This window comes from Argopecten irradians, chromosome 8, assembly GCF_041381155.1.
Source record: "Argopecten irradians isolate NY chromosome 8, Ai_NY, whole genome shotgun sequence".
NCBI lineage: Eukaryota > Metazoa > Mollusca > Bivalvia > Pectinida > Pectinidae > Argopecten > Argopecten irradians.
In genome coordinates, this window is record NC_091141.1 from 2949730 (window position 1) to 2973289 (window position 23560).

General features: G+C 35.4%; 1 protein-coding gene and 1 long non-coding RNA gene across 2 annotated transcripts; both read left to right on the forward strand.

Moving 5' to 3' along the window:
• Positions 1-581: 581 nt before the first annotated feature.
• LOC138328744 (uncharacterized) lies at positions 582-3996 on the forward strand. The gene is made up of 3 exons (XR_011209345.1): positions 582-937; positions 2559-2688; positions 3866-3996. It is a non-coding gene; the product is annotated as an uncharacterized lncRNA (long non-coding RNA).
• Positions 3997-5855: 1859 nt separating this feature from the next.
• On the forward strand, positions 5856-21124 carry LOC138328892 (uncharacterized). The gene is made up of 7 exons (XM_069275608.1): positions 5856-5874; positions 6094-6192; positions 6631-6761; positions 16671-16777; positions 17699-17774; positions 20147-20218; positions 20664-21124. Exons 1-7 carry the CDS (start codon positions 5856-5858, stop codon positions 20817-20819), a joined length of 660 nt encoding a protein of 219 aa, XP_069131709.1. The 3' UTR covers positions 20820-21124.
• The last annotated feature ends 2436 nt before the right edge of the window (positions 21125-23560 follow it).

The following is a 23560-nucleotide window of genomic DNA, read 5'->3' on the forward strand; positions in this document are numbered from 1 at the left end:
TGGCAGTAACGCTGATGGTTTTGAGACTTCTTGCTGCAGGAGTCATCAATCTGTCTGTATCGTGACAACAGACGTATTCTGTTCAGGTTACTATGTTACTACTGTTATCCGTATTTCTATTGCATGATCGTAAAAGGCGACTAAATTTAGGATCTTATCTTTTCTCTTCTTCCTAACTGACTTTATCTTTCCTAATGCCTCCCTTGGCACCGCCTCACTTTTGGCCTTGAGTTGAGCGTTCGCCCTGTTGGGAAAGCTCTGTGTTCTGTCCCCTGGCCGAGACACGCCAAAGTTTTATAGTAGTGGTAGTTTCTGCTCCTGCTCGGCAAACGGGGAGTGGGACGACTGTTTCGCCCGTTGTCAGTATAATGTGACCGGGTGGGGTGTGTTGCTTGGTGTCTTCGGTGGCATGCTTCAGTGATGTAGCACTATAAAAAGGGAAACAGTTCCACCATACAAAAAGACACAACACGAACATACCACAGTCTAACAAAACACGCACCTCGCACTTCACACACGTTTCACACTACATATGGAAGGCCGTCTTTACATGACCTTGGATGTTAATAGGACGTTAAAATAATCAAACAGACAAACAAAACTGATATAAAATATACCTTATATTTTACTCAGATGTTTAATGACCATTAATGCGGTGGATTACATTTTTGCTATCCCCGGAATGGACTTGCAACAAAATTAATCGTCTATCATTTCCTTTTTGAGAATGTGTTCAGTGTGAAAGGAAACATACATTTGTCGTGTATCCTGGTATGAACATAATTCTTCTGTGTAATGGACATACGTTCAAGGTGAATCGTCTTGCTTGCATTCATTACATTATTGAGCAACTCCGGTGTGAATTGTAGTGCTAAAGGACAGCGTGGATTGTGATATTGAAACCCTCCATTCGTTAAGGTGATTGACAAGCTGAAAGGTAAGTAGTTATGATTACATAATATTAAGGTTGATTACAATATTATTTGCATTTTGGGTTAATATGTATTTATTGAATTATATTGGAAAAATAGGAAATGACAAAAATGAAAATGCAAAATAATTTAATTGCTTAATGCATGTAATTGAGCAAAGAACGCTTGTTGACCATTTATCCTTTCAAAATTATAAGAAATTATTTGTGTCAAACATTTTACATTTTCGACGGTAATGCTTTCCATGTTTTATGTTAATTTGGTATTTTCATTTTTGGTTCCTTTTGCTTCTTATGGTTGGTTGTTTAACTATTGTCCAATGTCATATGGGTACTCGAGTTGGATTATGAGGTAGTCACTCCGGATCCGTGGCCTTTTATCAATTTATGGTTTAGCAAATATTCAAACGTTTCGTTACTGATAAAAAAAAAAGTACATGGATACTGCTATGGCAATGGTAGAGATTACGCCAAAAACGCGATCATTCTGTCGTAAAAAGAATCGGGCTGGTATTATGATGCCATGGATTCTTACAATTTAAAATTCACACCGACGAATCAAGAGGAGCATTTAATATTTTAACATTATCTAAACCAGATAACGTTATGCTCATACTGCAATTTACATTTTTTGTCGCACGGTGAGCTTCGTGTCGTTATAAGAGATTCGATCGCAAAATGACATCCATACGTCCATTTCATATATGATAATTGCGAGTCTTTTTAGTCATTCGGGTAAATAACCAGAATTAGAGTACTATTAAATGGTATTTAATTTCGCGGGAAATAAGTGTTACGATCTCCTCTCTAATACTAATTCGCAGAGGGAAACACATTTTTCATTTTTTTTTTTTTTTTTTTTACGATTTTAAGCGATACAGATTATTTTACTTGTAATGTTATTCTTTGCATTTTATTTCGCCTGGTATTTCAGTTAGCAGAAATTAACGTGATTGTGAGTATAGCGAAATGTAATCCCTCGCGAATAAAAACAACTATTCAGTATTCTAAGTAAAACAGAACGACGTCATCAAAGACAGCACCATCTCCATTACCATCAGATGATCACGTTGTACATGTTTGTAAAAATTAAGGTCCCATTTAAATTACTCATTATATTTTTACAATTCAATTTTGCTCGTAGCAATCATTTTCATTGGTTTGATCATTTACTTTATCAGCCCCCCCCCCCCCCTAAAGAATAAATATATAAATAAATAAATAAACAGCATCGCGGTTTGTTACGTCGCTTTTTATTGGCTGAGATATAACGGCGAAAATATAGAAATAAAAAGAGTCCCAAAATGAATTCGAAATTTTCAAAAAAAGAATAAGGATTAATTTGAATAGATTTTTATATTGGCTAAAGCAACGGCACAACGATGTCACAGAAAAGAAGAGTAATTTAAGGGTTTTTGGAATTTCACTGGTTTCTATTGAACGTTAGGTATCATCTGGAATGATTTTTAATTTTATGGAGTTATTACACGGATATCATAATATACTCTAAATAAATGCACGGTTAACCCTTAAATATCTTGTACTCTACTTACATTTAACAAGTTAAAGTTGCATGATAATTTCTATACTTTTAAACTCTGTGTTTTCTGTTGTTTTCTGTGACAAGGACCGGTCTAATCTATAACCGACTTAAATCATGGGCGGAAGTTACAGTGTGGAACCGAAAGAGGACGATGGTCTGAACTTCGACTCCGTTCTTACTGAAGAAGACCAGAAGGATATAGACGAGCAAATAGGTAGAGAGATTATAGCTAGGGAAACTATAATTTGTTAGAAACAAGAGGAGGGCTGAAGTTGGTTGCGAGTTCCTAGTTCCTAGTTCCGTTTAATAAACGGAAATAGGAACCAGACCCGAGTTCCGTTTAACTTAAACGGAACTAGGAACCAGACCCGAGTTCCGTTTAACAAACATACTGGCCAACGAGCGGAGTTCCGTTTATTAGGATTCCTATCCCTAACTGCATGTTCAATTACCTATTATATACAGGAATCGAACTTAGAGCTTTAAGTTAAACGGAACTGGAGTCTAGCTGTCAGATCCATTTAAGGGAATTTGTGTTAAGGTGATTAATTCTGTGCTGTATTATTCATGGAAGCTCTAAGTTCGATTCCTGTATATAATAGGTAATTGAACATGCAGTTAGAGATAGGAATCCTAATAAACGGAACTCCGCTCGTTGGCCAGTATGTTTGTTAAACGGAACTCGGGTCTGGTTCCTAGTTCCGTTTAAGTTAAACGGAACTGGAGTCTAGGTGTCAGATCCGTTTAAGGGAATTTGTGTTAAGGTGATTAATTCTGTGCTGTATTATTCATGGAAGCTCTAAGTTCGATTCCTGTATATAATAGGTAATTGAACATGCAGTTAGGGATAGGAATCCTAATAAACGGAACTCCGCTCGTTGGCCAGTATGTTTGTTAACCGGAACTCGGGTCTGGTTCCTAGTTCCGTATAAGCTTAAACGGAACTCGGGTCTGGTTCCTAGTTCCGTTTAAGTTAAACGGAACTCGGGTCTGGTTCCTAGTTCCGTTTAAGTTAAACGGAACTCGGGTCTGGTTCCTAGTTCCGTTTATTAAACGGAACTAGGAACTAGGAACTCGCAACCAACTTCAGCCCTCCGAAACGAGATAACAAATATATAATAGATCACAAAGATAAGTTTTAATTAGAGGATATGAATTTAAGGATATCATATTAATAATATAATGGTGTTTTTTTTTTACTTATCACAAATAACAGCACCCCTTTCAGAACTGATCATCGTACAAAATGTAACTCTTGAACAACCGCCCCTCTTCCCATACCTCCGATACCCTTTTGTATCTAAAAAATGTCAACTTATTGCGCTTTTTCAAGGTTTTGCTTCGTTCCAAGAGTTGTTGTTCTACGATCGAATTTATTTTTGATGATTTAGAACAGCGAACTTCGGACAAGTGTGAAGAATGTAAACAGTCTCGTTTTGCCTACCTCAAGGAGGAGGAGTTTCCGTTCGAAAATTTAGTGTTTGAAGGGGGCGGAAGCAAAGGTTCAGCTCATCTTGGCGGACTTCAGGTCAGGATGTACATTTGGCTTACATAATGTAGTCTTTGTTTATATGGAACATGCAGATAAATTTGTCTGAGATACAAAAAATCTGTTACAAAAGTTACCTTTGCAACTTTTAAAATATTTAATAACAGTTTTTTAACGTTTTCTAAGGCATCCAAGCGAACAAGATAATGAATAAGAGATGCCATTTTGTTGTTTCAAAAAAGTATCATTTATTTCATTTTTTATTAATTAAGCAATGAAGATGAACTTGAGAGATTTCCACATCAAGCATATTTTTATATTCCAAAACACTACTACCAACATACTAACCAACACTTGGTGGATAGCCTGATTAACATTTTTGTATAACACAATAGGTTCTAGACGGTCTGGGGATTCTGAAGAATATAAAGCGCTTTGGTGGCACGAGTTTTGGAGCGATCATCGCCACAACCCTGGCTGTTGGGTATACTGTGGAGGAGATGGAACAGCTTATGAAGGAGGATATCAGCAGTAAACTTCTGTTTGGTAAGGAGGCGTTGGAGTAGTCATGATATTGTCTTTATTTCATTTAGTCAAGGTATTCCATTGTTGCTCAGTAGAGTTACTGTGAATAGATATACATTATGAAGCTATTATTTTGAGCTTTTCAGTCTACAAATGAGCTTAATTCATGCCGTTTTCTCTGAAAAGTATGACGTTACGGTCGCAAACACATTTTCATTTCAAAATATTTTATTAAATCATTTGATTTAATAGGGATCGCATACACACGACTTCACAGATAAATGTTTCATGTGCAAATACGGAATATCATTTATGTACAACTACTTGAACAACACTTAGCTTTGACACATTCCACACACAATTCTACTTTCCATAGTTCAAAAGGGTTGCTTTTAAAATATTACAAATGACCCAATATGATTTCTTTTGCAATTTTTCGTCCTCTGAGCCATCTTCAGGCACATCGTGGAATTAATAGTAAAACAAGTAAAAATAATTTAACATTTGCTATGATACCGAAGTAACAAGGACGTAACGTGCTATAAATTATTGTGATAATAGAAGGATTATTCAAAAACAATAATGCTTGGAAAGTATGTTAATGAGTACTAGATTCCTTTCAATTTCTAGATGCTAAATGCAGCTACTTGAGTTTCATTCCTAACCTTATCCGACGGTATGGTTTACATCCCGGTAACAGACTGTACGACTACTTTGGATACATTTTGGAGAAACGGACTGGCAATCCTGACATCACATTCGAACAGGTAAACATATAAGGCGTGGGAAGGAAATATTAAAAAAATAAATCAAATATTTTATATCATTGACAACTATTTACAAAATATAGATTTGTACGAAGGTTCCTAAAATAATCCAGAGAAATTAGAGTCATGTACTCAGGAAGTGTAAGCGTCCTCTACCTATCTTGGTCATATCCTATCAAAATTCATATATAAAATATCAACAGAAGGCCCATAACATTATATGCGTTTATTATAGGTCATGTCATCTCTGTGAATCGTGCGATAATCACGGATTACATTTACAAAGACGTCCTTCAGAGCATACAAGAAAAACATATATAATTTGCATCCTACAACTAACAGTGGTGCTGATAAAGACCTTGTGTATTTTGCATGAATGATTAGACATTTGTTTTAATTTCCATAAGATCAGATACTTCAACAATGAACTCAAAGGATAACAACATCTACCTTACATAACGGACACTATGACATTTGTTTTAGGTCTATAGGAAGTACGACAAGGAGTTGTGTATCGTCATGATCAACGTCAACAATATGCAGGAAGAATACTGTCATCCAAAAACAACACCCAAAATGAAAGTCCGCAGAGCTCTGCGCATGTCTGTTTCTTATCCAGGTAAAACGGTTATTGCTATATAAAATATTTCAGCAAAACAATTTGACTGACAATATTTGCTAAGCGTGGTACTAAAGAATCAATTGCGTAAGCCTTGCAGAATGCCCCACATCGTATAAGAACTGGCTGTTTTAGCCCTATAAACTTCTGTGATTATTATTTAATCATGTCGTGGTTGCAGTAACATTGTCAAACACTATTGCAATTTATGATTTTCAGGTGCTTTCCAGCCAGTCACGAAAACCTTGCCAAGTGGTGACACGGATTATTTTGTAGATGGCGCACTTTTCTGTAACTACCCACTACACTGCTATGACGGTAAGTATTCAATGATAACTTTTCATGCTTGATTTATTGGAAAGATAGAATGTCAAGGTTTCCTATAAGTCATCCCGAATATTTACTTTCTTGTTTCAATTAAAACTGTGATTGAAAATTGTATGTATGGAAATCGTAATTGTGTAATTGAAGGATCGATGTCTTTGTATAGCCAATCTGTATGCTCTTAGGTAATACTGTTAAATCTAGTAATATCGAGCAATATTTTGTGAGGGTTTTCTTCGACACAAAAATTGTCAGATAAAAGCTTATATACATCGTAATTTAGTAGCAAAAGTGTTGCAATGTAGGTAGAACAGCATCCTCGATATTTCAGGGGTTACTATCACTGTAGTATTATCACCACTAGATTTTGTGACATTGTATCCCAGGGATATCGAGGGTGGTATTTAAATGAATGTGATTATTGTTTTGTAGGATGGTGGTTATCAATGAACCCAGAAGATTCCTTTTTAAAGAGGATCCACCGTATCCAAGATCTACCTAAAACTCTAAGCAAACGGAACCGGTTTGGACAACGGAATCATAAAACTCTTGGATTCTTTCTGGTAAGGCTTGACAAAACTCAATTACTTTGAGGAATTGATTTATTCGTTTTTCTGTTTTAGAATGACCAAATGCGTTCAATTATAAACAAAGACCATTAATAATCTTGAGACATCAGAGGTATCTTGAGTAATCTAAACTAGTTCAGTGCTTTAGACTTTGGTTAATTTTTCTTTTATTGTTAGTGTTACAAACGTTATGAGAGTGGTTTCCCTTGACATAGTCCATTCCGTAACGTGCCTCGTTTGTCGAATAGCAACACTGTTAGGAATTGCCTTACCTGATCTTCGATTTCTTTCGAGTTTTTAGCATAATTTTGTCAATCATCATTAATCCGATTGAAATCGACAGGATATGTCAGTAGGCCGATGTGTTATGATAAGCTTTGATACAATGTTTTGATTTCTGTTCTGAAATAAGTCTCCATTCACCAACGATAGAGGTAAATATACGGAAATCTAACACAACCCAGCTCGTTGTGTCAAAGAGACATACAGTTGTACATGTATATCTTTACCTCTTTGTTTGAAATCTAGACCTGATTCAATCAGTGGTAGTCAGTGCTAGTGTAATTCAGTGTTTATCATTTCCAATTGTCATGATTGAATTCCGCGGCATGGACATGAAAATGTCAGAGGTTAACTGGCCGATCATGTGGGTTTTTTTTTACTTTATTCTCCGGTTTCCTCCCACTCAAATGACCCATTACGCGCTTACATCCGGGTCAGCGCAGTGTATCGTATGTGAGCATGCTAACATTGACAATCGCACATTACCGCAGTACCATTTGGATATTTCTACTTTTATTGGATGATGAAAAAATATTTATACTTTATTTAACAAGTTCGACTTTTATCTGGGTATACATTACCATATCTAACCAGTTCTACTTTTATCTGGGTATACATTACCATATCTAACCAGTTCTACTTTTGTCTGGGTATACATTACCATATCTAACCAGTTCTACTTTTATCTGGGTATACATTACCATATCTAACCAGTTCGACTTTTATCTGGGTATACATTACCATATCTGACCAGTTCGACTTTTATCTGTGTATACATTACCATATCTAACCAGTTCGACATTTATCTGGATATGTTTTTACCATATCTAACCAGTTCTACTTTTGTCTGGGTATACATTACCATATCTAACCAGTTCTACTTTTATCTGGGTATACATTACCATATCTAACCAGTTCGACTTTTATCTGTGTATACATTACCATATCTGACCAGTTCGACTTTTATCTGGGTATACATTACCATATCTAACCAGTTCTACTTTTATCTGTGTATACATTACCATATCTAACCAGTTCTACTTTTATCTGGATATACATTACCATATTACCAGTTCGACTTTTATCTGTGTATACATTACCATATCTAACCAGTTCGACTTTTATCTGGGTATACATTACCATATCTAACCAGTTCTACTTTTATCTGGGTATACATTACCATATCTAGCCAGTTCGACTTTTATCTGGGTATACATTACCATATCTAACCAGTTCGACTTTTATCTGGGTATGTTTTTACCATATCTAACCAGTTCGACTTTTATCTGGATATGTTTTTACCATATCTAACCAGTTCGACTTTTATCTGGGTATACATTACCATATCTAACCAGTTCGACTTTTATCTGGGTATGTTTTTACCATATCTAACCAGTTCGACTTTTATCTGGGTATACATTACCATATCTAACCAGTTCGACTTTTATCTGGGTATGTTTTTACCATATCTAACCAGTTCGACTTTTATCTGGGTATACTTTTACCATATCTAACCAGTTCGACTTTTATCTGGGTACACTTTACCATATCTGACCAGTTCGACTTTTATCTGGGTATACATTACCATATCTTACCAGTTCGACTTTTATCTGGGTATACTTTTACCATATCTAACCAGTTCGACTTTTATCTGGGTACACTTTACCAGATCTGACCAGTTCGACTTTTATCTGGGTATACATTACCATATCTGACCAGTTCGACTTTTATCTGGGTATACATTACCATATCTGACCAGTTCGACTTTTATCTGGGTATACTTTTACCATATCTCACCAGTTCGACTTTTATCTGGGTATACTTTTACCATATCTCACCAGTTCGACTTTTATCTGTGTATACATTACCATATCTAACCAGTTCTACTTTTATCTGGGTATACATTACCATATCTAACCAGTTTTTCTTTTATCTGTGTATACTTTACCATATCTGACCAGTTCGACTTTTATCTGGGTATACATTACCATATCTAACCAGTTTTTCTTTTATCTGGGTATACTTTACCATATCTAACCAGTTCTACTTTTATCTGGGTATACATTACCATATCTAACCAGTTCGACTTTTATCTGTGTATACATTTACCATATCTAACCAGTTCGACTTTTCTCTGGGTATACTTTTACCGTATCTAACCAGTTCTACTTTTATCTGTGTATACTTTCACCATATCTGACCAGGTCGACTTTTTTTCTTGGTATATTTTTACCATATCTGACCGGTTCGACTTTTATCTGGATATGTTTTTACCATAACTGACCAGTTCGACTTTTATCTGGATATGTTTTTACCATATCTGACAAGTTCAAATTTTTTTCCTGTGTATACTTTTACCATATCTAACCAGTTCGGCTTTTGTTTGGGTATTCTTCTACCACATCTAACCAGTTCGGCATTTTTTCTGGTCTGACTTTTATCATTTTTAACCAGTTCGACTTTTATCTGGGTACACTTTACCATATCTGACCAGTTCGACTTTTATTTGTGTATACTTTACCATATCTGACCAGTTCGACTTTTTTTCTTGGTATATTTTTACCATATCTTACCGGTTCGACTTTTATCTGGGTATACTTTACCATATCTAACCAGTTCGACTTTTATTTCTTGGTATACTTTTACCATATCTAACCAGTTCGACATTTATCTGTGTATACTTTTACCATGTCTTACCAGTTCGACTTTTATCTGGGTATACTTTTACCATATCTGACCAAGTCGACTTTTATCTGGGTATACTTTTACCATATCTAACCAGTTCGACTTTTATCTGTGTATACTTTTACCATATCTAACCAGTTCGACTTTTATCTGGGTATACTTTTACCATATCATTCCAGTTCGACTTTTATCTGGGTATACTTTTACCATATCATTCCAGTTCGACTTTTATCTGGGTATACTTTTACCATATCATTCCAGTTGACTTTTATCTGGGTATACTTTACCATATCTGACCAGTTCGACTTTTATCTGAGTATACTTTACCATATCATTCCAGTTCGACTTTTATCTGGGTATACTTTTACCATGTCTTACCAGTTCGACTTTTATCTGGGTATACTTTTACCATATCATTCCAGTTCGACTTTTATCTGGGTATACTTTACCATATCTGACCAGTTCGACTTTTATCTGGGCAAACTTAACCATATCTAACCAGTTCTTCTTTTATCTGTGTATACTTTACCATATCTAACCAGTTCAACTTTTTTTTCTTGGTATATTTTTACCATATCTGACCGGTTTGAATTTTATCTGGGTATACTTTACCATTTATCCTGCAACTGTCCCACATACTGACCGATAACTACTGCCGGATAAACTTGTGCTTTATCCGTCAATACGATATGCTTTATCCGTCAATACGATCACGTGAATTTGTTCCATATCTGACGGCACTTTTTCTAACTTGACCCAGAACTTGAACCTTCCGGTGAATGAAACGTCATTCAGTCCCGCTAAAACGTGACGTCACATTCACCGAAATGACGTCATTTTTACTATATCGAAAATCTCGTATGGCGGTGCCGTCTTTTTCTTGGCTCATGACAAAGGTATGTATTGTCAAGTAATTCTTTAATGGGTATTTATTGTTATTTGAGTATTTTCATTTTGATATATCACACTGAATAGATTTACGGTGACTGTTTGTGAATGCGCTTATTTATTTCCCACGGCAGTAAAAAGGAGTGCACTCTCATTCGGTTAGTGAATGAATCTTTACCTCCGCATCAAAGAATCGTCTCGCTTCGAGCGAAACAAAGTAAGGAACTGTCAATTTGCTTTCGTTTTGAATGCCATAATGGTTGCAGGATAAACAGAATACACGGTTAGTATCTTACAATACAAGGTTTATTTTGGTGCTCGACACGGAAAGCCGAGATGACTCGGCAAAGCCTCGTCATCTCGGCTTTCCTAAGTCTCGCACCAAAATAAACCTTGTATTGTAAGATACTAACCGTGTATTCTCTATATCTTACCAGTTCGACTTTTTTTCTTGGTATTCTTTTACCATATCTAACCAGTTCGACATTTATCTGGATATGTTTTTACCATATCTGACCAGTTCGACTTTTATCTGGATATGTTTTTACCATATCTAACCAGTTCGGCTTTTATCTGGGTACACTTTACCATATCTGACCAGTTCGACTTTTATCTGAGTATACTTTATCATATCTGACCGGTTCGACTTTTATCTGGTCAAACTTAACCATATCTAACCAGTTCTTCTTTTATCTGTGTATACTTTACCATATCTAACCAGTTCGACTTTTTTTCTTGGTATATTTTTACCATATCTGACCGGTTCGACTTTTATCTGGGTATACTTTACCATATCTGACCAGTTCGACTTTTATCTGAGTATACATTACCATATCTAACCAGTTCGACTTTTATCTGGGTATACTTTACCATATCTTACCAGTTCGACTTTTATCTGGGTATTCTTTTACCATATCTCACCAGTTCGACTTTTATCTGGGTATACTTTTACCATATCTTACCAGTTCGACTTTTATCTGGGTATACTTTTACCATATCATTCCAGTTGACTTTTATCTGGGTATACTTTACCATATCTGACTAGTTCGACTTTTATCTGGATATGCTTTTACCATATCATTCCAGTTCGACTTTTATCTGGGTATACTTTTACCATATCTGACCAGTTCGACTTTTATCTGGATATGCTTTTATCATATCATTCCAGTTGACTTTTATCTGGGTATACTTTACCATATCTGACCAGTTCGACTTTTATCTGAGTATACCTTACCATATCTGACCGGTTCGACTTTTATCTGGGCAAACTTAACCATATCTAACCAGTTCTTCTTTTATCTGTGTATACTTTACCATATCTAACCAGTTCAACTTTTTTTCCTTGGTATATTTTTACCATATCTGACCGGTTTGAATTTTATCTGGGTATACTTTACCATATCTTACCAGTTCGACTTTTTTTCTTGGTATACTTTTACCATATCTGACCAGTTCGACATTTATCTGGATATGTTTTTACCATATCTGACCAGTTCGACTTTTATCTGGATATGTTTTTACCATATCTAACCAGTTCGACTTTTATCTGGGTATACTTTTACCATATCTTACCAGTTCGACTTTTATCTGGGTATACTTTTACCATATCTGACCAGGTCGACTTTTATCTGGGTATACTTTTTTATCATATCTGACCAGTTCGACTTTTATCTGGGTATACTTTTACCATGTCTTACCAGTTCGACTTTTATCTGGGTATACTTTTACCATATCATTCCAGTTCGACTTTTATCTGGGTATACTTTACCATATCTGACCAGTTCGACTTTTATCTGAGTATACTTTACCATATCTGACCAGTTCGACTTTTATCTGGGCAAACTTAACCATATCTAACCAGTTCTTCTTTTATCTGTGTATACTTTACCATATCTAACCAGTTCAACTTTTTTTTCTTGGTATATTTTTACCATATCTGACCGGTTTGAATTTTATCTGGGTATACTTTACCATATCTTACCAGTTCGACTTTTTTTCTTGGTATTCTTTTACCATATCTAACCAGTTCGACATTTATCTGGATATGTTTTTACCATATCTGACCAGTTCGACTTTTATCTGGATATGTTTTTACCATATCTAACCAGTTCGGCTTTTATCTGGGTATACTTTTACCATATCTAACCAGTTCGACTTTTATCTGGGTACACTTTACCATATCTGACCAGTTCGACTTTTATCTGAGTATACTTTATCATATCTGACCGGTTCGACTTTTATCTGGTCAAACTTAACCATATCTAACCAGTTCTTCTTTTATCTGTGTATACTTTACCATATCTAACCAGTTCGACTTTTTTTCTTGGTATATTTTTACCATATCTGACCGGTTCGACTTTTATCTGGGTATACTTTTACCATATCTAACCAGTTCGACTTTTATCTGGGTATACTTTACCATATCTTACCAGTTCGACTTTTATCTGGGTATTCTTTAACCATATCTCACCAGTTCGACTTTTATCTGGGTATACTTTTACCATATCTTACCAGTTCGACTTTTATCTGGGTATACTTTTACCATATCTGACTAGTTCGACTTTTATCTGGATATGCTTTTACCATATCATTCCAGTTCGACTTTTATCTGGGTATACTTTTACCATATCTGACCAGTTCGACTTTTATCTGGATATGCTTTTACCATATCATTCCAGTTGACTTTTATCTGGGTATACTTTACCATATCTGACCAGTTCGACTTTTATCTGGGCAAACTTAACCATATCTAACCAGTTCTTCTTTTATCTGTGTATACTTTACCATATCTAACCAGTTCAACTTTTTTTTCTTGGTATATTTTTACCATATCTGACCGGTTTGAATTTTATCTGGGTATACTTTACCATATCTTACCAGTTCGACTTTTTTTCTTGGTATACTTTTACCATATCTAACCAGTTCGACATTTATCTGGATATGTTTTTACCATATCTGACCAGTTCGACTTTTATCTGGATATGTTTTTACCATATCTAACCAGTTCGGCTTTTATCTGGGTATACTTTTACCATATCTAACCAGTTCGACTTTTATCTGGGTACACTTTACCATATCTGACCAGTTCGACTTTTTTCTGAGTATACTTTATCATATCTAACCGGTTCGACTTTTATATGGATATGTTTTTACCATATCTGACCAGTTCGACTTTTATCTGGATATGTTTTCACCATATCTGACCAGTTCAACTTTTTTTCCTGTGTATATTTTTTACCATATCTAGCCAGTTCGGCTTTTTTTCTGGGTATTCTTTACCATATCTAACCAGTTCGGCTTTTTTTCTGGGCTTACTTTTATCATATCTAACCAGTTCGACTTTTTTCTGTGTATACTTTTGCCATATCTGACCGGTTCGACTTTGGTATGGGCATACGTGTACGAGACAAACACCCAATACATGTAGGTACCTATTATGTACCGAACTCAATTACGTTAATAGTTGTCTAACGAAAGTTAAACATAATCAATCAAGTTCTCCCTTTTTTCACTTCCTTTGATGAATTACCTTTTAAAATAGGCATGAAATAAATTATCAATGACATAAGCAAAAATAATAATGCTCGAAATGACGTCACGTATTCTCGGCGGAGTAACCGTTATTAAAGACAACATACATGTACCTTCATTGATTTCTATACAAGAACTGGAAATCATTACACGTGGTGAGATTTACATGTTTCATGGGTTTGTATGTATAATCCATGCGGGCAAAATGCCGAGCAAACTGAGGAGAACTTGTAGGCGACTTGACAACGGATTTCCTTTCCGGAATAAAATGTCAGGTCGTGTTAGATGTTGTCTCGTAAACACCTATCTGCTGCCACTGACTCAATTTCAACGGTTACAGACACGCATCCACCGTCAAAAGAGTCTACATAATTGAAAGTGACACTTTTTGGGCGAGAAAATATATTGATCAATGTCTGTACCTTGTTTTTTAGCTTTGGGGTCCGCTTCTCTAATGCGGAAGCCCTATAGTAATCTCTGAGTCCGTCTGTCTGCCTCTTCTTACTATCAACAATCGACCCGCAGAAGTCTTCCCGAAAACTACAAGTCTGTTTGTTCAAGCGAACATATTCTGGTGATTCGTTTATGTCAATATAGGTTAGTTTGATGGACAAAACTAGCGATGCTCTTTGAGGCTCTTTGACAATCAATGGAAGAATTCTAAAACCTCATCAGAGGTCGGGTGGCACTCGAAGGGTTAAGTAATACTTACTGCTACCAAGATTAATTAACTTGGCGGAATGGAATCTTTTCTGATGGACGCCGATTGTCTAGTTGCACATTTTACCGCAACTTTTGTACATACAAAGTATCATTCTACAAAGGAATCCTTATGTTAAGTGGGTGTTCAGGAATAATAGTACATGTGCCATAAACGTTTAAAGTTTTAAACCCTGTATATTGTATCACTTTTTAGGTATAATCAAAACGTGTATAAATCGAACCTAACCTTTGGTATTGCTGTTTAGTCGTATATTCATGTGTTGCTTGTAAATTTTGCATACCTCACTAACCTCAGTTCGGGATATGTAGTAATCCTAAATTAATACGTGCATTGTAGTCTTCCCAAGGAAAAAGAAAGGGAATACTAAAGTACGCCGGTAGAGACTGGGTTACTTTTAAATCTCTTTAAGGCAGACAAACTTTTCACCTTTAAGTGAAATGTAATGAAGGTATGTGAACTCAAGCCATATCCTGAAATAACGGTTACTCCACCTGAAATTTGTGACGTCAGCTACATTTCAAATGAGATATTTGTGCAACATTGCTTTCAATAGAATGTATTCTTTATGGTTATACAGTGAAAAAACCCTTAAATTACTGAACAGCGAGTCATTAATCAAATTTTCAATTACAATAAACACGAATGCCATTGTTTCGAGAATAAAAATTGAATCCACCAAAACTCATCCTCATCACTATAGCGTTATATAACATGCTGGTATCTTTCACGAATCGAATGATTTTGACGGTGGGGAACTTGTGTTTCGATAAATGTAAGCTGACAATCTTTCAAATTTTCCTTTAAAAGTGTCCTAGTTTTTTTTTATCTGCAATCTAATCTACGTTTGGCAATGACAGGAGATACAATTCGATCTCGTTTTTGGTGATTTCTCCAGAATGGTAATGTCATATAATCAATGTATCCATGGCAACACGAACCAGTATTTCGACAGTTGCATACTGGATATTATCTATATTTTCATTAGATTTCTTATGGTATGAAATGTAATCAAAACTGTATCTAACAAAACACAAAAAAGAAGGGATGTCCATGGGAGCCGTTTTGTGATCACTCACTCAACAATAAGCAAAACTTATTTTTTATTACCTTAGAGACAGCTGCATATATATTGTATGCTATTCAAAATGTATCTGATTCTTCATGCATTATATATATATATATACTATATTTGCTTTTCACTGAGTGTTCACAAAACGGCAAAAATTGATACTCATCCTATTCAATTAACTTGTACATTTTAAATCTGGTATCAATGTAATGTGCTAATCATTTCCGCCAGATTATCCAGCGATATCTTTTCCTAAGTTAGCTTTTCTACTTTTTTAAATATTTCGGAAATTGTATAGAATATAGTTATTCCTTAAGCGACATAAACCACTACCACAAGCTTATATGATTTCCAGGTACATGAGTTGATAATTAATGTAAAAGCTATATGAAAATAGCAAATAGTAACAACATTTTTATAGCAAGATGGGATGGACCTCTTTTCCTTAAGAAGTTGATTGTATGACTGTAGCTTTGACCCATGTTTTCCAACGTTAAGTGATGTTTTTCTGCACATACTATCACATCGTGTGATCTATATATAGTATGTGATCGGCCTGTGTGACATTCAGTGAGCAAGATAATGGAAAGTCTGTGAGAATGGCGGCTACTGATTTCCCAGGGGCTATGTTTTCTTGCTTGGACAGATAACAGCAAATAAACAAAACCGGTGTTACAGTTACTCATAAGCAAAATTGTGTTACATAAACTAATCTCTATTGTAGACATCCGATGAAGGCCCTGACTTGTTTAAGTATTACCTTGAAGACAAGACGGAAGACGAGTTTGGGGTCATGCATCACTCGCCTGTTCCCGACTCTAAACTTGCTAGGTATGATATCCATTACGTGAAAAAAATTATACAGTGCATATATTTTGTTCCTCGAGCTGAAAGGTGATGTTTATGGTATCGAAACACATGAACTGCAATGGTTGGGGCGCCCTGGGGTCAAATCACCGAACATTGTTAAACATACTTGCATAGAAGGGCTCTCGCTCAGTATACATAAATATAGATATATAATTCTGACCAAAATTATTTCTAATGATTCTATTATTGTTGAAGGATTACAGGTTTTAGGAGACTTCGAAAGGATCAATGAAACAAGTACAATTAAAGGGACATACCTTTTAGAAATGTGAAAGCTTTTTAAGAAATTATTCAATGTTTTTCTAGTATAATGATTTGAAATAAAAAAATGTTTTCACGGAACTTTGGTCAGGTTTTGTTTTGTGCCTTTCGTCTTATAACATATTTAATTATGCGCATCTTACATTTTTGGGACGAATCCGACACAAAAGGTCTGACAGACAGCAATCTTGGATTTTTACTTGCCAGTGTCGTAATCGGCATTGTGCAGTTCCCATTCACCGTTGGTAGATCGGAGGTTTTTATCCTGGGACTTCACTTCCCCATCCTATCACCTAAACAACGCTGATAAATTATTACAAAATAAGCCTTATATTTGTGTTGAATCTTTAGACTTTTTGTGACGAGAGAAAACTGGGGCACTTATGAAATAACGTCTGACATTCGAACAGTACCAGAAGGTCTTGGTGTAGTCGGATATGTTCATCAATCACACATCGGGACGCTTCGTAATAAATGTTAATAAGGCGGAGCGAGTGAACATTTGATAAAACATAACTTAGTTCTCCTTAGATTGGATAGACGTGTTGTAGAAAAACAATGCTATCGTTGAGTTGTAACATAAAACTGATAAATTTACTTGAGTGTTTTTTTTTATTTCAGGAAGGAACTGAGAAAGAAAGTCAAGAGGGAAAAAATTCAAGAATGTATAATAAAAGCAGTGGACGAGTTTATAAAGGTATGATAGATAAACGTGTCCATACCCTCCCAATGTTTGATACTATTTATTGATTCCTTGTCTCCTTTTAGATATTTATAGAACTGGGGCATCATTTAAAGGAGGAGTAACATCCTTATGGTTTTCTATATAGTTCATTTTAGCTGTATTTACGGTATCTCTGATCTGCAAGGCTATAATAGCCAACGTTTACTTTCATTTTACTTCTTTTTGAAGACTTAATGGATACAAAGGGGCCTGGCACGATACCTGGCACGATTTTTTAACCAACAGTATACATATATATATTATAGTATCAAGGGTATGAAATCGGCGGTCAAAAAAACCGGACCTATTTTTTTAAAACCGTGAGTTTTTTTTAAAATAAACTGGCTCTATATAGGGATTGAATGTATTTTTCTAATTTTCATAGCGGCTGTGAATAGCAGAAGCTATCTACATATTCTGTGGAGCGCGTTAGCGCTCCTCCGAAGATATGTAGATAGCTTCTGCTATTCATAGCCGCTATGAAAATTAAAAAAAAAAAACAACATTTAATCCATATCTTTAAATTAGAATAATTTATGAAAATAAAAATTATTGAAAGGTTTTTATATTATATTTAAAATTATGACACCCATATACGACGAGAAACGAGATAAATGGAACACCTGGACGATAAAGTCGTTCCCCGACGTCGCGTTTTCAAGCTTCCGCCTTCTGGTCGACCTTTTTTTGCAAATTACAAACGATAAAAAGAAATATAGTTAAAATAAGATTTGATTGACTTATAACGGTAATCCGTAGTTGATTATATATCAATAAACAACACGTTAGATATTATACATTTAAATATTGTGGGGGACTATTTTCTATTGATGTGAAACTGGCGCATTGTTCGAAATCAGCTGATCGATGCACGAGAATCGTTGTATTCATATATAGTGTATTCGTAGTGTTTTCATAGGCAAATGTTAGTTTTCGTCAGTTGGTTGATTCATATAGTGACGAAACACTCATAATGTAAATATCAATCATTGACATATATATCTTAGCTTAAAGAGAAATTATTTATCTTTCCAATAAGTGCTTGATTAACAAAATTGGCCAAGTATTGACGAAGTTATGGCCTGATGGATCGGGGAATTTACGAAAACTATGCTACATGTAGGTAGACATTTCCCTGTCCGCTCAAAATGTCGTCTTGCTTCTAATGAGTCCTCAAAAACCAAGTCGAAATCACAAAATTTACACTTGTGGTGGTAAACAGTACCCATAACTGTGTTCATCCACAATCTCCTTCGGAGGTGTCATGCCCCTTACTTTGTATAAACTCCATGTAAACACCATGTTCCTCACTTACTTTAACTATTTGCTTCGAAACGCTTCTCGATTTTACCGACAAGCGCAACACTACATAATTTGCATAATGCAGTCACGATATGTAAAATCGAGAAGCATTCCGAGAAAAAACAGCAACAAGGCGATGATTGTTAAAATTAGTTAAGCTACACGATGTTTGAATAGAGTTTCTACTAACTACGGGACATGAAACCTTCAAAGGAAATTGTGGATTGTGAGATTTCGTCTTGGTTTGTGAGGTACCCATTTGAGGCGAGACGACATTTCTAACGGACAGCACTCAAGCACTCATTGTAAAGATACATTATTTCTCTTTAAGGTTAGATGCGTTAATGGTATATAGAGCTAGTTTATTAAAAAAAACAACGGTTTTAAAGAATAGGTATGTTTTTCTCGACCGCCGAGTTCATACCTTTGATGCCATATATATGTGTATACTGATGTTTGAATAATTCGTGCCAGGTCCCTGTGAATGGATACACCACATAATGATGGTATTATCGACAGAATTTAAAGGCCATCATAGTCGAAAAAAAACAAAAGACGTCAGTTTGCACATGTTTGTACAAAAATCACTAAATCAATTAAAGAAATTGACAAATGATCGCCTATGGATGGAATTGTTACATAGATAAAGATAGAATAACTCTTGACTTCCCATTAAATTATCGGACGTAGTGATGTCACCTAGGTGTTTAGTGGTCCGGAAGAAAGGCTGAGAAAACATACACAGATTTGATAACTTAATGAATTAGTTTGGTTAACTGAACAGCTTTCATCCCTCTGCGCTTACTTACCATTCCCATTGTTACTTCACCGATGGGACGGCATTTTGTTTTATTCGCCAAACAACATTCTATATCAAAGTAACAATAATCCATTAGCGACCTTTTTTGATGTTAAATTGATCTTTATACATGTATATATATATATATATGAATGTAATTATACCTCGTGTTTAAGGACAGTAAACTTCTGTGCCTGTATATTGATCTACTTTCGTTTTCACCCTGGGACTTCCGGACGATCAGGTTTTGAAGAAACACGATGTTAATGGGGACGGCAAGATCAATATGGCGGAAATGGAAAACGTTTTTGCTGACGTAAGTTTGCATGATTGTTTTTTTGTTGTTTTTTTTGAGAATAGAAAATACACGTTGTATTCTCTTACAAAAGTTTAAAAGATTGGAAGTGCCCAAATATATAACATAAGGTTTGAGGTTTTTTTTCTTGTTTATTAAATTCATGTGCAGACATCAAATTAAAATATACATTTGTTTGATATCCCAATAAAATATTGAAAAAGCACGCCATTCAAAGTGAATCTAACATTTTTTTGGTGTTACAACTTTCCAAATTTCTGAATGTTTGGCATATTTGACAGACCAATTTTTGTGTTATTTGATACTAGTTAGATTAATGTATGACAGAAAAAAAGGTTGGCAGCAACAACTGCGATCTTTCGTGTCCATTACCAGTACAAAGTAATGGTACTAATTCCATTAGCGGTTGACGGAAGTTATCGATCAACCCTTGTTTGTTCTGCAGACCGAGTTTTCTGACAAGAGCAAGCGGATTATATTCGGCCACCGACAGAATTACAGTGCAATGGAGGCGTTTAATCTGCTGGACGCCAACAGCGACGGACAGGTGAAATATTTAGCAAAAGAGAATATCACTTTTTCAGTACCATGTGCACAATAACACATTTTCCTCCAATATAACGCGCAACACTGATTTATTTTTGTAGAGGAAACCAAACCCTTCCATGAAACCTATTTTCGTATAGCATGCTTTTTGTAGTGCTCATGGATTATTTGGTTCGCTTTAGGTGACTTTTGATGAGCTCGTGAACTTTGTGGAACAGAAAGAAGGAATAGATCTTCAACAGCTATGTACGGGTTACAAACGTACAGAAATAGACAGCATGACCTCCTTCTTCTCAGCCTGTCTCAGCTCCGTGTTCCTGAACGCGAACAGGATATACATGGAGGTATTCCTTTCTTATATCACCTGAAATATGCACATGTATTTGAATTATGAATAACTTAGTTTTTAATGTTGACGTCCTATCAACAACAGTGTTCTCTTAATACAAGCCATATTTTGGTTTTGGAGGAAAACCGGAGTACCTAGAGAAAATTTACTTGCCTAAGGCTAGTACATGGTAACCGTCCCTCATGGATGGATAGGGGGCGGGAGTTACAAATAAGTAACTCCCGTCGAATAGCCAAATAAGCCAAATGATCACAGGCTCAAAACATCTAATGCAAATGTTAGTGTCAATCTTGAAAATAAGAAAGTTTTTCACATTTTCCGTTTCCATACCATTAGTATTAAAATTGTGCAGTATAAATATATTATAAAGACATTTCAATACAAGGGACCGAGGTGGGCGAGTGGTTAAGATGTCCTCACACATTACCACTTAACCTTCACCTCTGTATTTTGAGTTCGAATACCATGTCGGGTAGTTGCCAGGTATTGAACGCTTGTCGATGATATACTAATGTTATATTTCCTACAGGGTTATGACCTTGACTGGACTGTGATATACTAATGTTATGCTTCCTACAGGGTTATGACCTTGACCGGACCGTGATATACTAAAGTTATATTTCCTACAGGGTTATGACCTTGACTGGACCGTGATATACTAATTTTATATTTCCTACAGGGTTATGACCTTGACCGGACCGTGATATACTAATGTTATATTTCCTGCAGGGTTATGACCTTGACCGGACCGTGATGTACTAACGTTTTATTTCCTACAGGGTTATGACCTTGACCAGACCGTGATATACTAACGTTTTATTTCCTATAGGGTTATGACCTTGACCGGACCGTTGGGATCTACACAGGATATGTTGGAACAAATGATTATGATCTGGAAGATAAAGATATCGACTTTCTGTTAAGGGTAAGATTGTCATTTTATGTTTCCATGATAACATATCAGGAAATTCCATGGACTGCAGCAAGACCTAGCTTGGACAATCTACTCGTCTTCTCTTGTTTGATGCGATGTATTCATTCCTGATGAAGTCCTGTTGAGGTTAACATATCTAGATAACTAACATTGCTTTGATCTAGGTTTGTATTGGAGTGTCATCATTAATGGAGACTGTTGCTTAACTCTTTTGAACCAGATTGATCGTGGCTTTACGTTGTACATACTAGTTCCTGTCAATAAATTGTAATGTTTGAATCTATGTTGCCAAGTAGTGTTAAAAATATACAGTTGTATTACGTGTTTAGATAATTTACATGCATTATTTTATATACCAATACCAATAATATGTAAGGTCGTTAATCCACGAATATCTTAATTTTGCAATATTTATGTCGAAAGACATTAATATTATAAAATTGACCTACAATGTATTACGTCTTTTTTTAGAATAGTTCGAAACATGTCTTATTTTAGGAATTGTCTTAATTAAATGTTTTCCATTTAACTGACACTCAGTTCTTGTATAACAACCGATTTTACATTTCAGCAAGGACGTCAGAGTACGTTAGCCTACTTGAAGCACTTTGTGGAGAAGAGGAACCGTAAAAGCACCACTGAACACATCTTTGATGCCGTGCCACTCACTCCACTCACTACAAAGCCTAACTCTAACTTATTTTCTTAGACTAATAAACATCACATCCCTCACCCCGCATAGTAACCAAAAACAGGGTCATTGTGTTAGGTCTTGACATCGATACCAATGTCCGTCGTTTCCAGGCCGGTTTATTCTGGACCAATACCCATACAAAATATCCTATACATATTCACAAAGTTGCAGTGCCCATCGTACTTAAAGTAAGATTATTCTATTTCACCAAGACGTGCCGTTACTAAGTCTCATTGAAGGAAATAGACAGGAATCTGCCGAAATTCTTAATAATGATATGAGAAAAATATTTTATGGGCTGAAAAATGGGGCAACAATACATAAAAAATAATAATGTTACCAATCATAAGCACCTAGGAGTATATTTCAATTCAACGGCAAATTGGTCTACCCATATAAATTATATCTATGAGAAAGCATACAAAAGAATAAACATTCTCAGATTACTGAAATTCAAACTTGATGGAAAATCAAGTATATCTAATATAGTATGGTCTAATTGCAACCAATCCGAGTTGCGATATTTTAGAGTCAATTCAGCTTGAAGCAGCACGCATTATAACTGGTTTAAGAAGGGGAACAAGTCACGCCATAATTTATAAAGAATCTGGCTTAGTACCACTTATTAAACGAAGACATCTACATCGAAATATAACTTTTTCAGTATATTTAATAACAATTGCCCTTCTCATATTTATGAATTATTACAATCCTCTTTAAATATTAGTGATAATTACAATTTCCGACATAACAGATTATTTAATGTTCCTGAACCTTTATATCCGCCAATTAAATTAATTAGAATAAGATATCGTTGTG

What these genes read in the sequence shown, in the direction of transcription:
- LOC138328892 (XM_069275608.1), top strand. An exon ending in CCCACTACACTGCTATGACG is followed by an intron (nt 6,193 to 6,630) that starts GTAAGTATTCAA and finishes ATTGTTTTGTAG; the next exon opens with GATGGTGGTTATCAATGAAC. An exon ending in CCCGACTCTAAACTTGCTAG is followed by an intron (nt 16,778 to 17,698) that starts GTATGATATCCA and finishes TTTTTATTTCAG; the next exon opens with GAAGGAACTGAGAAAGAAAG.